General features: G+C 45.8%; 1 protein-coding gene across 12 annotated transcripts in view; it reads right to left on the reverse strand.

Moving 5' to 3' along the window:
• Window positions 1-14,075, reverse strand: part of ARHGEF12 (Rho guanine nucleotide exchange factor 12) — a 208,459-nt gene that overhangs the window by 97,671 nt on the left and 96,713 nt on the right. For 10 of the 12 annotated variants that reach the window (XM_036311228.1, XM_036311226.1, XM_036311229.1 and 7 more), the window contains one exon: window positions 13,334-13,391. The exons of 1 other annotated variant lie outside the window; for it this stretch is intronic. In XM_036311228.1, the coding sequence (XP_036167121.1) occupies window positions 13,334-13,391 (58 nt within the window). Of the gene's footprint in view, window positions 1-13,329; window positions 13,392-14,075 lie in introns of all 12 variants that reach the window. One more of the 12 variants, XM_036311235.1, reaches the window with a different exon arrangement.

A 14,075-nucleotide genomic window follows, 5' to 3' on the forward strand; every position in this document is an offset into this window, starting at 1 on the left:
CTTGTGGGCTGGGAACACCCCTGCCAGAAGAAGACCAGATCCTCCGCTGGGCACACTTTGGTGGGGGAAGGAGAACAGCCCAGAGTAGGACATCCCGAGAGTAAGGCCCTCAGAGGCCGTTATCTAGCAGCAGAAAAGGAATAGCCCGGTCCTGAGGGCGAGACTGGCAACATTCTCAATCGGAATCTCTTTTTTATTATTTTATTATTTTATTTTTTTATTGATTTCAGAGAGGAAGGGAGAGGGAAAGAGAGATAGAAACATCAATGATGAGAGAGTCATTGATTGGCTGCCTCCTGCACATCCCCTACTGGGGATTGAGCCCGCAACCCAGGCATGTGCCCTTGACCGGAATTGAACCTGGGACCCTTCATTCCACAGGCCGACATTCTATCCACAGAGCCAAACCAGCCAGGACTCGGAATCTCTTTTGAAAAATCCCACTGAGCCAGGGCAGCAGCAACTTCTCCTGCAGATGGGCGGCAGGCCACGTCCAACCTGAGCCTGCCCAGGCCCCATTGCTGGGAGCTGGAGTTGGAGGATCTGGTAGAGACTGAGGAGCTGGGCTTCGCAGCAGAGATTCATTTCCCCCCAGTGAATGCCTGATGAGTAATCGCTAAGCTGGGAGCCTACTAGCTCTAGCTGTGCTCGCCTGGCTTCACCATAAAGACTCTCTTCAGAAAACACAGGAAGAAAACCAGGCAACTGGGGGGGGGGGGGGGGGGGCGCGCGAGCAGAGTAGCTGACGCCTCAGACTGACCACAGCTACAACAGGACACCCAGAGCCAAACGTGGACAGCTCCTAACGTTGGCTGACACAAAAGTACCTCCCGGGAGGCCTGAAATCAAAATACAAAAAAGTGAGTCTGATCGTGTAATCCACCTAGATCAGTGATGGCGAACCTCTTGAGCTCGGCGTGTCAGCATTTTGAAAAACCCTAACTTAACTCTGGTGCCGTGTCACATGTAGAAATTTTTTGATCTTTGCAACCAACCATAGTAAAACAAAGACTTATATTTTTGATATTTATTTTATATATTTAAATGCCATTTAACAAAGAAAAATCAACCAAAAAAATAAGTTCACGTGTCACCTCTGACATACGTGTCATAGGTTCGCCATCGCTGTCCTAGATGAACGTCACTTGGCTGAACTGAGTTGTAATTGTTCTTCTTTTTCAATATTTTCTTCTTTGTTGCTTTAGTATTATTGCCATTAATAGTTCTGTTATTTTCTCTCATATCTTACAGGCCTCCTTTTTCCTTTTCAATTCTTTCTTAGTTTACCATTATCTTTCTTCTTTTAACCATTGCATAACTTTTTCCCTTTCCTTTTCTGTCTTCTTCCCTTTTTATTTTTTTACCTTTTTCCTTTTCCTACTCTCTACTCATAGTTTTTGCTCTCCCTTTGTTCTTTAAGAATCTTTTTTCTGTCACTTTTCCACTATTCTCTTTACTTTTTTATTTTACTATTAGTAATGTTATCTTTGTCTCTCTTTTTATTTACTATTCTTGTTTTTTTTTTTAAATTAAATCTTTATTGTTCAGATTATTACGTTACTCTTTTTTCCCACCATAACTCCCCTCCACCCAGTTCCCACCCCACCCTCTGCCCTCACTCCCCACCCACTGTCCTCATCCTTAGGTGCACAATTATTGTCCAATCTCTTCCCTCACCCCACACCCCTTTCCCCCCGCCCCCCAAGAATAGTCAGTCCATTCCCTTTCTATGTCCCTGATTCTATTACAATCGCCAGTTCATACTGTTCATCAGATTATTTATTCACTTGATTTTTAGATTCACTTGTTGATAGATGTGTATTTGTTGTTCATAATTTGTATCTTTACCTTTTTCTTCTTCTTCCTCTTCTTAAAGGATACCTTTCAGCATTTCATATAATACTGGTTTAGTGGTGATGAACTCCTTTAGCTTTTTCTTATCTGTGAAGCTCTTTATCTGGCCTTCACTTCTGAATGATAGCTTTGCTGGATAAAGTAGTCTTGGTTGTAGGTTCTTGATATTCATCACGTTGAATATTTCTTGCCACTCCCTTCTGACCTTCAAAGTTTCTGTTGAGAAATCTGCTGACAGTCGTATGGGTACTCCCTTGGAGGTAACTGAGTTTCTTTCTCTTGCTGCTTTTAGGATTCTCTTTTTGTCTTTTGCTCTTGGCATTTTAATGATGATGTGTCTTGGTGTGGTCCTCTTTGGATTCCTTTTGTTTGGGGTTCTCTGCGCTTTCTGGACTTATAAGTTTATTTCTTTCACCAGGTAGGGGAAGTTTTCTGTCATTATTTCTTCAAAGAGGTTTTCAATATCTTGCTCTCTCTCTTCTTCTGGCACCCCTATAATTCGGATGTTGGTACGCTTGAAGCTGTCCCAGAGGCTCCATACACTATCTTCGTATTTTTGGATTCTTTTTTCTTTTTGCTTTTCCGGTTGGGTGTTTTTTGCTTCTTCGTATTTCAAATCTTTGACTTGATTCTTGCGATCCTCTGGTCTGCTGTTGGGAGTCTGTATAATGTATTTCTGTCAGTGTATGCTTAATTTCTAGTTGGTCCTTTATCACAACATCGAGGATCTCATTAGATTTCTTGAGGATCTCACTACATTTATTGGCGGTCTCACCAGTCTTTTCGAGGGTCTTATTAAGTTTATTGGCAGCTTCTAGACAGTTCTTTAAAGACCTTAAAAGTGTGGTTTTGAACTCTATATCCAGCAGTTAGCTTTCCTCCAATTATGTCATTTGTGTCCTGTTTCTTTGTCTTGGCATTTTTTATGCTTCGCTGTGTCGCTAGAGTGCCTTTCTGTGCTAAGTGTCCCAATTACCTGAGGTAGACACTCTTGGTGCACCCCCTTGTGGGCTTTGTGCACAGTCTTGTTGTAACTAAGCCTTGATTGTTGTAGTTATCACTGTGAGGAATTGACCTGCAGGCCAATTGGCTGTGAGAATCAGCTGTGTCTGCAGTGGGAGAACTTCTGTGCTGGAGACACCCCTCTGGGGGTGGACTTGCTTCGATGGGCTTTGGTGCTCACTGAGTCTGCCCCCTGAGTGTGTCTTTTATGGTTCCACGGAGATGCAAACTGGATGGCCCCACTCTGACCTCTGGGCTTCCTGGCTCCTGTATCTCTAGGGAGGTGCTAATCTAGCCTTTGCCTGAGGCTATCCAGCAAAAGTCTCCCTGCAGGGCTTGGGCGGGGTGGGTCCCATGGGATCAACAGGGCGGGGTTAGCAATTATGGCTGCTCTCAGTCTTGCCCTCAGAGGCTCTGCTTCTCAGTGTCCCAGTAACACTGCAAGCCCCACGGAGAGAAAGCTGCCCTAGGGTTCTGAGCGATGCCAGACAGTCCCGCTTCTCCCGTATGAGTCTGGGTCCCTAGAGACTCGCCCGGAGCTGGAGCTCAGAGCCTGAGACTCCCTCCTGATTGAAAACAACAACCCCGCCCTCAGCCACCAGCCCGCTCCGCATGCACTTTGCACCTTAGTATTTTACTTCAGCACTGCGCCTCCTCTGAGTCTTGGTATGTTTTTCTCTTTCCTCCAAGTTGTAGAACTTCCACTCAGCCAGCCTTCCTGTGGTTCTGGATGATGTCCGTTCCGTCTTTTAGTTGTATTTTTGAAGTGGTTGTTCGAGGCAGCAAACTCCAGTGTTTACCTATGCCGCCATCTTGGTTTCCCTCTATTCTTGTTTTCTTATCTCTTTACTAATTCTCCTCTCTTTTGTGGATGTTTCCCCTATCAGCACAGGTAAAAGAGCTCACATAACATGGTTTGGCTTGAGCCTTACAGTTACCCATCCTCAGAGGAGAGCCCACCCACAAACAGGACAACAACAATCAAGACCCAATTATAACAGGAGAGCCCAAAAAACCCACAAAAGGGTCGCTCCTAGGGCACACAACTCAGCAGTACAAGGACACTGGGTCCCACAGAACATTGACTACAAAAGCCCACCCCAAGAAGACTGGGAGTCATAGCAAGTATGTCTAATTTATAAACACAAACACAAAGAGACAAAGGGGAGACAAAGAAACAACCCCCAACTTAAAGGAAAGGAGGGATAGCCAGAAAAATAGCCAAATAAGATGGAGGTGAAAAAGGTATCAGACATAGAGTCGAGAGTAATGTTGATAAAGAAGCTCAAGGAACACAGTGGGAATGACAAGGAACTTAGTGGGAACTACATCAGCATGAAAAAAGAGAACTAAGAGCCAAGCAGAAATGAAGACTATGTAGGACATCAAGAATACACTGGAAGGAATTCAAGCAGGCTTGATGAAGCAGAGGACAGACTAAATGAATGAGTAGACAAGATAGGAAAAAATACTCAATTAGAGCAGCAAAAAGAAAAAATACTTAAGCATGAGGACAGTTTAAGGGAACTCAGGGACACCATCAAATGGAACAACATCCACATCATAGGGTTACTGAAGGGAGAAGATAGTGAGCAAGGGACACATAACTGGTTTAGAGAAATAATGATAGAAAACATCCCTAACGTGGTGAAGGAAAAAGCCACACAAGTTCAGGAAGCACAGAAAGTACCAATCAATATGAACCCAAAGAAACTCACTCCAAGGCACATCATAATTAAAATAGCAAACAAAGACAAAGAGATAATCTCAAGGGCAGCAAGAGAGAGATAGTGATCTACAAGGGAGTTCCCATAAGGCTCTCAAATGATTTCTCAATAGAAACACTATAGGCCAGAAGGGAATGGCATGAAATATTGAAAGGAATGAAAAGCAAGGATCTAAAACCCAGACTACTCTATCTAGCAAGGCTATTATTCAAAATTGAAGGTGAAATAAAGAGCTTCCCAGACCCCGCCACCCCCAAAAAAAGGCTAAAGAAGTTTACCACCACCAAACCAACAATGCAAGAAATGCTAAAGAGATTTTTGTAAGAATAAATAGAATGAAGAGAGGACCATAGCCATAAAGAATAAAAATGACAAGAAATAAGTACCTATCCTATCTAATAAAAGAGAAACATGGTACTTGGCGTACGACCGCTACCCTTCCCATTGGCTAAACAGGGCAATATGCAAATTAACTGTCAGCCAAGATGGCGGCCGGCAGCCAGGAAGCTTGAAACTAACATGAGGCTTGCTTGCTTCAGTGACGGAGGACTCCAATGTTCCCCGCCTGCCGCTGCAGGCCACTGAGCTGCAAGCACAGAAGCTAAACAAAACCCCAGAAATCTGCCGGGCTTCAGCCAGCCGGATCGCAACATTGTAGGCAAAGGCCAGAAACCTACTTTCAGCAGCGGAGGCTTAAGGGCTGGAGCCAAGCCTCAAAGCTAAAGCTGGCTAGGAATAAAAAAAGAAAAAAAGGAGCAGTTGGGAGCTTCAGTCACCTCCAGCCTGAAAACATCCCTCAGGCCCTCACCCAGACTGGCCAGGCACACCAGTGGGGACCCCCACCCTGAAGGGAGTGTGACCAGCTGCAAATAGCCATCATCCCCTCACCCAGGCTGGCCAGGCACCCCAGTGGGGACCCCCACCCTGATCCAGGACACCCTTCAGGGCAAACCAACCAGCCCCCACCCATGCACCAGCCCTCTACCCTATATAGTAAAAGGGTAATATGCCTCCCAGCACCGGGATCAGCGGAGCCGCGAGGCCTCCTGGCACCGGGATCAGCGTGACAGGAGGCAGCGCCCAAACCCCCTGATCGGCCCTGCTCTATGACAGGGTGCGGCGCCCCAACCACCCCCCCCCCCACGGGCCCTGCTATGTGTGTGACGGGGTAGAGCCATAACCTCCCCATCGGCCCTGCCCTGAGTGTGAGAGTGGCGGCATCCCAACCCCCTGATGGGCCCTGCTCTGTGGGTGATAGAGGGCAGTGCCCCAACCCCCTGATGGGCCCTGCTCTGTGCGTGACAGGGGGCTGCGCCCCAACCCCCTGATTGGCCCTGCTCTGTGAGTGACAGGGTACAGAGCCCCAACCCCCCTGATGGGCCCTGCTCTGTGAGTGACAGGGGGAAATGCCCCAACCCCCTGATTAACCCTGTTCTGTGCGTGACAGGGGGTGGCGCCGCAACCTCCCCATTGACCCTGCCTTGAGTGTGACCGGGGATGGTCCCCCAACCCCCCAATCGGCCCTACCCTGAGCATGACTGAGGGTGGAATCACAACCTCCCAATCCCCCTGCTCTGTGTATGACAGGGGGCGGCAGCCCAACTCCCCATTCGGCCCTGCTCTGAGCCCGACCAGGGGCTGCACCTAGGGATTGGGCCTGCCCTCTGCCACCCGGGAGCAGGCCTAAGCCAGCAGGTCGTTATCTCCCGAGGGGTCCCAGACTGCGAGAGGGCACAGGCGGGGCTGAGGGGGCCCCCCTCCCCCCTGAGTGCACAAATTTTGTGCATCGGGCCTCTAGTCTATAATAATCTTAAATATAAATGGATTAAATTCTCCAATCAAAAGACATAGGGGAGATGAATAAGAATACATGATGGATATATATGATGTCTATAAGAGATAGATCTCAGAATAAAAAATGCAACCAGAATAAAAATTTAGAGATGAGAAAAATTTCCATGCATATGGAAACATAAAGAAAAACATAAGTACAATACTTACATATGACAAAATAGACTTCAAAGCAAAGGCTATAACAAAAGACAAAAAAGGTCACTTCACAGTACTAAAGGGATTGATCTAACAAGATGATATAACCCTGGTAAACAAATATACACTCAATATAGGAGCACTTAAATATATAAAAAAAGCTCTTGGAGGATTTTAAGGGAGAGATCAACAGCATTACTTTAACACCCCATCAACATCACCTGATATATCTTCCAAACAAAAAACCAACAAGGAAAGAACGACTTTAAATGACTCACTACATCAAATGGATTTAATTGACATTTACAGAACATTTCACCACTAAACAGCAAAATATACGTTCTTCTCAAGTGCACAAGAGACGTTCTCAAAGGCAGACACATGTTAGGACACAATGTAAGTCTCTACAAGTTCAAGAAGATTGATATCATATCAAACATCTTCTTGGATCACAATGGCATGAGAATAGATATCAACTACAATAAAAACACTCAAAAACAATCAAACACGTGGAGGCTAAATAGCATGTTATTAAATAATGAATGGGTTACCAATGAGATCAAACAAGAAATCAAAAGCATCCTGGAAACAAATAAAAACGAACACACAACAACTCAAAATCTACGTGACACAGTGAACGCAGCCCTGAGAGGGAAGTTCATAGCAATACAGGCCCACCTCAAGAAACAAGAAAAAGGACTCATAAACTATTTAACCCTATAAATAAAAGGATCAGAAAGAGAACAATAAGAATAGCCCAAAGTAGGTAGATGGAAGGAACAAATAAAGACCAAAGCGAAAATAAATGACATAGAAACTAAAAACAAAACAAAACAAAAAGAGCAATGAAACCTAGAGCTAGTTCTTTGAAAAGATAAACAAGATTGATGAACCTTTAGCTAGACTCCTCAAAAAACAGAGAGGGCTCAAATAAACAGAATCAGAAATGAAAGAGTTGAACAACTGACACCATAGAAATTCAAAGTATTCTAAAAAATACTATTCAAAAGTATTCTAAAAAAATACTGTGAGAAACCATAAGCCGGCAGTAGGACATCCCCCATGGGGTCCTTCGCACTGCCATAGAGGCAGGAGAGGCTCCCGCCACACAGCTGCACTTTGCCATCCATGAGCCCGGCTTGTGGCTGAGCAGCGCTCCCCCTGTGGGAGTGCACTGACCACCAGGGGGCAGCTCCTGCATTAAGCTTCTGCCCCCTGGTAGTCAGTGCATGTCATAGTGATGGTCATTCCATTGTTTGGTTGATTTGCATAATAGCCTTTTATTACAAAGACTAGAGGCCCGGTGCACAAAAATTTGTGCACTTGGCGGGGAGGGGGGGTCCCTCAGCCCAGCCTGTGGCCTCTCGCAGTCTGGGACCCCTCGGGAGATAACGACCTCCTGGCTTAGGCCTGCTCCCGGGTGGCAGAGGGCAGGCCCTTTCCCTAGGTGCAGCCCCTGGTCGGGCTCAGAGCAGGGTCGATTGGGGAGTTGGGGCGCCAACCCGTTATGCACAGAGCAGGGCGGATTGGGAGGTTGTGATGCCACCTCCAGTCACGCTCAGGGTAGGGCTGATTGGGGGGTTGGGGCACCGCCCCCTGTCACACTCAAGGCAGGGTCGATGGGGAGCTTGCGGCGCCAACCCCTGTCATGCACAGAGCAGGGCCCATCAGGGTGTTGGGGCTCCATACCCTGTCATGCACAGAGCAGGGTCATTCAGGGGGTTGGGGTGCTCCCCCCTGTAATGCACAGAGCAGGGCCGATCAGGGGGTTGAGGAGCTCCCCCTGTCACTCACAGAGTAGGGCCGATAGGGGAGTTGGGGCACTGCCCCCTGTCACACTCAGGGCAGGACGGATCAGGGGTTGGGGCGCCACCCTCTATCACCCACAGAGCAGGGCTGATCAGGGGGTTGGGGCGCCGCCACTGTCACACTCAGGGCAGGGCAGATGGGGAAGTTATGACTCTACCCCATCACACACAGAGCAGGGCCCGTGGGGGGGGGGGGGCGGGGTTGGGGCGCCGCCCTCTAACACCCACAGACCAGGGCCGATCAGGGGGTTGGGGCGCCGCCACTCTCATACTCAGGGCAGGGCCAATGGGGAGGTTATGGCTCTACCCCATCACACACAGAGCAGGGCCCGTGGGGGGGGGGGGGGGGCGCTGCCCCCTGTCACACACAGAGTTGCAGGGCTATCACGGGGTTTGGGCGCTGCCACCTGTCACGCTGATCCCGGTGCCAGGAGGCCTCGGGGCTCCGCTGATCCCGGTGCTGGGAGGCATATTAATTACCCTTTTACTATATAGGATAGAGGCCTGGTGCATGGGTGGGGCTGGCTGGTTTGCCCTGAATGGTGTCCCGGATCAGGGTGGGGGTCCCCACTGGGGTGCCTGGCCAGCCTGGGTGAGGAGATGATGGCTGTTTGCAGCTGGTCACACACCCTTCAGGGTGGGGGTCCCCACTGGGGTGCCTGGCCAGTCTGGTTGAGGGGCTGAGGGCTGTTTTCAGGCTGCGGGTGACTGAAGCTCCCAACCGCTCCGTTTCTTCTTTTTTTTTTTATTCTAGGTCAGCTTTAGCTCTGAGGCCTCGGCTGCTGAAAACAGGTTTCTGGCCTTTGTTTACCGTCTGTATTTGATACAATGTTGCAGTCCAGCTGGCTGAAGCTCCGCTGAGTAAAGCAGGTTTCTGGGTTTTTTTTAGCTTCTTTATTCGCAACACAGTTGCTTAGAGTTGCAGCTGAGAGTCCGGCAAGTCAGGCGGGGAACGTTGGAGTTCTCCGTCACTGAAGCAAGCAAGCCTCCCTGTTCGCATCAGCTGCCTGGCTGCTGGCTGCCATCTTGGCTGCCAGTTAATTTGCATATCTTGGCCCTACTCTGTGAGTGACAGGGGGATTAGCCAATGGGAAGGGTAGCAGAGTGACACTAGTTACCATGTTTCTCTTTTATTAGATTAGATGACCTGACATTCTACACAGCAAAGACTACAGAATCCAAAATAAACGAACAAAAAACAACTACTAGAGTTAATAAGTGAATTTGTCAAAGTAGCAGGATATAAAATTCATATCCAGATATCAATGGCATTTTTTAAAAATATATATTTATTGATTTCAGAGAGAAAGGGAGTGGGAGAGAGAGCTAAAAACATCAGTGATGAGAGTCATTGATCGGCTGCCTCCTGCACACCCCCGACTGGGGATTGAGACCACTACCCAGGCATGTGCCCCTGACCAGAATCGCACCTGGGACTCTTCAGTCCACAAGCCGATGTTCTATCCACTGAGCCAAACCAGCTAGGGCTCAATGGCATTTTAATATACAAATAATGATCTCTGATTTAGAAACTAAAAAAAAATCCCTTTTACCACTGCAACTAAAAATATAAGGTAACAGGAATAAACTTAACCAAGGGCATAATAGACCTATACTAAGAAAACTATAGGACACTGAAAAAAGAAACAGAGGAAGATACACACAAGTGCAACCATATTCAGTGCTCATGGATTGGTAAAATTAACATCATTAAAATGTCCATACCACCCAAATCAATCTATAGAGTCAATGCACTCCCTATTAAAATGCCAAGCTTCACAGGTCAAGAATTTATATGGAACAATCCCAAAATTTATATGGAACCAAAAATAAAAAAAAAACCCAAAAAACAAAAAACCCAAATAACCCTCACACACTTGAGAAAGAAAAACAAAGCTGGAGGGAATCACAATACCGGATGTCAAGCTACACTACAAAGCCAGAGTACTGGCCTGGCACTGGCACAAGAACAGGCATAGAGATCAATGGAACGGAACAGAAACTGACCCAAGCCTTTATGCTCATTTAATAGTTGACAAAGGAGGCAAGAGCATACACTGGAGTAAAGGCAGTCTCTTGAATAAATAGTGTTGGGAAAACTGTGCAGGTACATGCAAAAATATGAAACCAGACCACCAACTTAAGCCATACACTAGAATGAACTCCACATGGATAAAAGACTTAATTGTAAGTCATGAAACCATAAAAATCTTAGGAGAAAGCATAGGCCGCAAAATCTTAGACATCTCACGTAACAGAATTTTCACAGAAACATCTCCTATGGCAAGAGAAAAAAAGAAAAAATCATAAATAGCACTACACCAAACTATAAAGTTTCTGTACGGCTAAAGAAACCATCCTCAAAATGTAAAAGGAACCCATTGTATGGGAGAACATATTTACCAATGATACATCTCATAGGGGTTAATTTCCAAAATATATAAAGAACTCATACAACTCAAACAAAAGTAAGACAAACAATCCAATTTAAAAAATGGGCGAAGGTCAGACATTTCTCCAAAGGGGACATATAGACGGGAACGAGACATGAGAAAATGCTCAATGTCACTAATCATCAGAGAGATACAAATTAAAACAACAATAAGTTATCACTCACATGCCAGTATTATCAAGAATGGCTACCATCAATAAATCAAGAAACAACAAATGCTGGCGAGGATGTGGAGAAAAGAGAATGCAGACTGGTGCAGCCACTATGGAAAACAGTATGGAGTTCCCTCAAAAAACTAAAAATAGAACTATCATTTGACTCAGTGATCCCACTTTTAGGAATATATCCTAAGAACCCCGAAACACCAAACAAAAAGAATATAAGCACCCCTATGTTCATAGCAGCACAATTTATAATAGCTAAGATCTGGAAACAGCCCAAGTGCCTGCCCATCAGTAGATGAGTGAATAAAAAAAACTGTAGTACATTTACATAATAGAATACTATCCCTATATAACAAAAGCCTAATATGCTAAGTGTCCAGTCATCCAGTCGCCTGTTCAACCAATCAGAGTGTAATGTGTTAATTATAAGCTAAGGCCGCTCAACCACTCGCTATGATGTGCACTGACCACCAGGGGACAAACAGTCGACCGGCCGACCAGTCGCTATGATGTGCACTGACCACCAGGGGGCAGACAGTCGACTGGTTGACCCGTCGCTATGATGTGCACTGACCACCAGGGGGCAGACACTCCAACTGGTAGGTTAGCTTGCTGCTGGGGTCCAGCAGATTGGGACTGAGTGAGACGGGCTGGACACACCCTGGAGCCAACCTCCCACATCCCGCCCTGGCCAGCCCGATCGGGACTTGGCGAGATGGCCCTGATTGGCTCTGATTGGGACTAGGCGAGACAGGGCTAGATATGCCCTGGAGCCCTCCCGTGGTCCGTCCCCAGCCCAAATCGTGCACCGGTGGGGTCCCTAGGCCTGGCCTGAGCCCTCTCACAATGCAGGACCCCTCGGGAGATGTCAGAGAGCTGGTTTTGACCCAATCCTGCAAGCCAGGCTGAGGGACCCCCCACTGGTGCACAAATTTGTGCACTGGGCCTTTAATGTAGCTATGAAAAAGAAGAATCTTTTACCCTTTGAGACAGCCTGGAGGGACGTGGAGAGCATTATGCTAAGCAAATAAGCCAGTCAGAGAAAGACAAGTATCATGTGATCTCACTCCTATGGAATCTAATGAATAGAATAAACCAACAAACAAAATAGATCCAGGAACTGAGACGCATGGCACACACTGATGGATCTCAGAGGGAAAGGTGGAGGGTTGGCAGGCAGAGATCAAGCAAAGAACTTGTAAGCATCTACACATAACCCATGGACACAGACCATAGTGTGCTGAAGGCCTGGTGGGGTGCGGACCAGGATGGAGGAGGCAATGGGGGACCTTCTGTAATACTCTCAACAATAAATAGATAAAGTCTGTTACACCATAAGAAATATATATATTTGGAGAAGACAGAAAGCAAAATTAACCATGACCAGAAAGACTCGACAGAAGAGATTATTTAGTTATCTAGCATGAAGAAGAAATGAGACTTTCCAAGTAAATAACTTCTTTAGGTAACTAATATTTAAATGACAAAAATCTTTCTCTTAGACTTTTCAATAGAACTTTTAAATGTATAGTTTTTCACAATATTTTTGGCAATTTAACACTAGCTATGGAACTCACTGTCAGCTATTTCACCATGTCTGAGATGCTAAAAAGGTTTTATTTTTACACTTAATGGTCATAAGTACTATGAGTTGGGGGAATTTTAAGTATATACATTTTTTAAGGGTTTCCGTTCACCTAGGCCCGTGGTCGGCAAACTGCAGCTGGCGAGCCACATGCGGCTCTTTAGCCCCTTGAGTGTGGCTCTTCCACAAAATACCACATGCAGGCGCGCACATACAGTGTGATTGAAACTTCGTGGCCCATGCGCAGAAGTCGGTATTTTGTGGAAGAGCCACACTCAGAGGCCAAAGAGCCACGTGTGGCTCACGAGCCGCGGTTTGCCAACGACTGATCTAGGCCATTGTGTCCAATCTTCCCCCCTCTCAGGTGGCTTAGACACTTCTTTCAAATATATGCTTTCAATATTACCAAGATGACAAGGACAGCAAAACCAACCATATCTATGAAGTGACAGGAAAGAAGTATTTGGTTAAGAATTTTCACCTCAGACTTTCCTTTAATGCAGGACTTATCAAACTATAGCCAAGCAGCTTAACCTAGCCCACAGGCTATTTTGGCAAATAAAGCTTTATTGAAACCCAGCCACACCCATTCATTTACATCCTGTCCAGGGCTGTTTTTGTGCTCGATGACTAAGTCACATTGTAAACCAAGGGGCCCACAAAGCCTAAAACATTTACTGTCTGATCTATTACAGACGTGTCTGCTGGTCCTTGCTCAGGGTTCGGAAAACACAACGGCAACATTCACCTACATTTGATTAACTTGACCACCTCCAAATGGTTTGAGTGGGTCACCAGAGTCCCATTCACCTGCAAGAGAATGAAAACAGTGCGTGTCAGATACACTCTACAGACAGATGGTGTGCTGACCTCAGGAATTAGCATGCCCAGCACAATCAATTACAATACAGGCGATGGGGTTGTGTATATACTAAAACATGTATATGCATGATTCAATATCCACTTTTACTGCTGTCCCATAAGATACACTCGGCAACAAAATGAACATGAATACAAAACCAGGCCTGACTGAAAGGGCCTTGCAGCGTATTCACTCTGACAGATAATGGAACCTAACTTACAACAGATTTACCAGCCTACACAGTGGAGGACTCTTGCAAATAGAAAATATCTCTTTGCCTTTAATTATAAATTCAGTGATTTGTTAAAATCGTAATGCATTGTTAAAAGATAAAAAAATTATTTCCAAAGTAATATTCAACTTACTTTTAGTTTCCCAATTATGACCTAACTTTTACAAAGAAAGTATTTTCAGAGAGGCTACATGTAGGAAATATTATCCAAAGTCTCCACTGAACAAAACAAAGTAAGGTAAAAATATCAAACAGGGATCTAACATTAAAACTAATTTTCCTCTGATTTTGATAAGTTAAAATACTATCAATGTATAAGACAGAAGTACAGGTACACTCATCATGACCGCCAGAGACCACCTCTGGTAATCATGACGTTTAATCCTGGACACTATCCTAA

The sequence above is a fragment of the Myotis myotis genome, unplaced genomic scaffold, assembly GCF_014108235.1.
Source record: "Myotis myotis isolate mMyoMyo1 unplaced genomic scaffold, mMyoMyo1.p scaffold_m19_p_53, whole genome shotgun sequence".
NCBI classification, from domain to species: Eukaryota; Metazoa; Chordata; class Mammalia; order Chiroptera; family Vespertilionidae; genus Myotis; species Myotis myotis.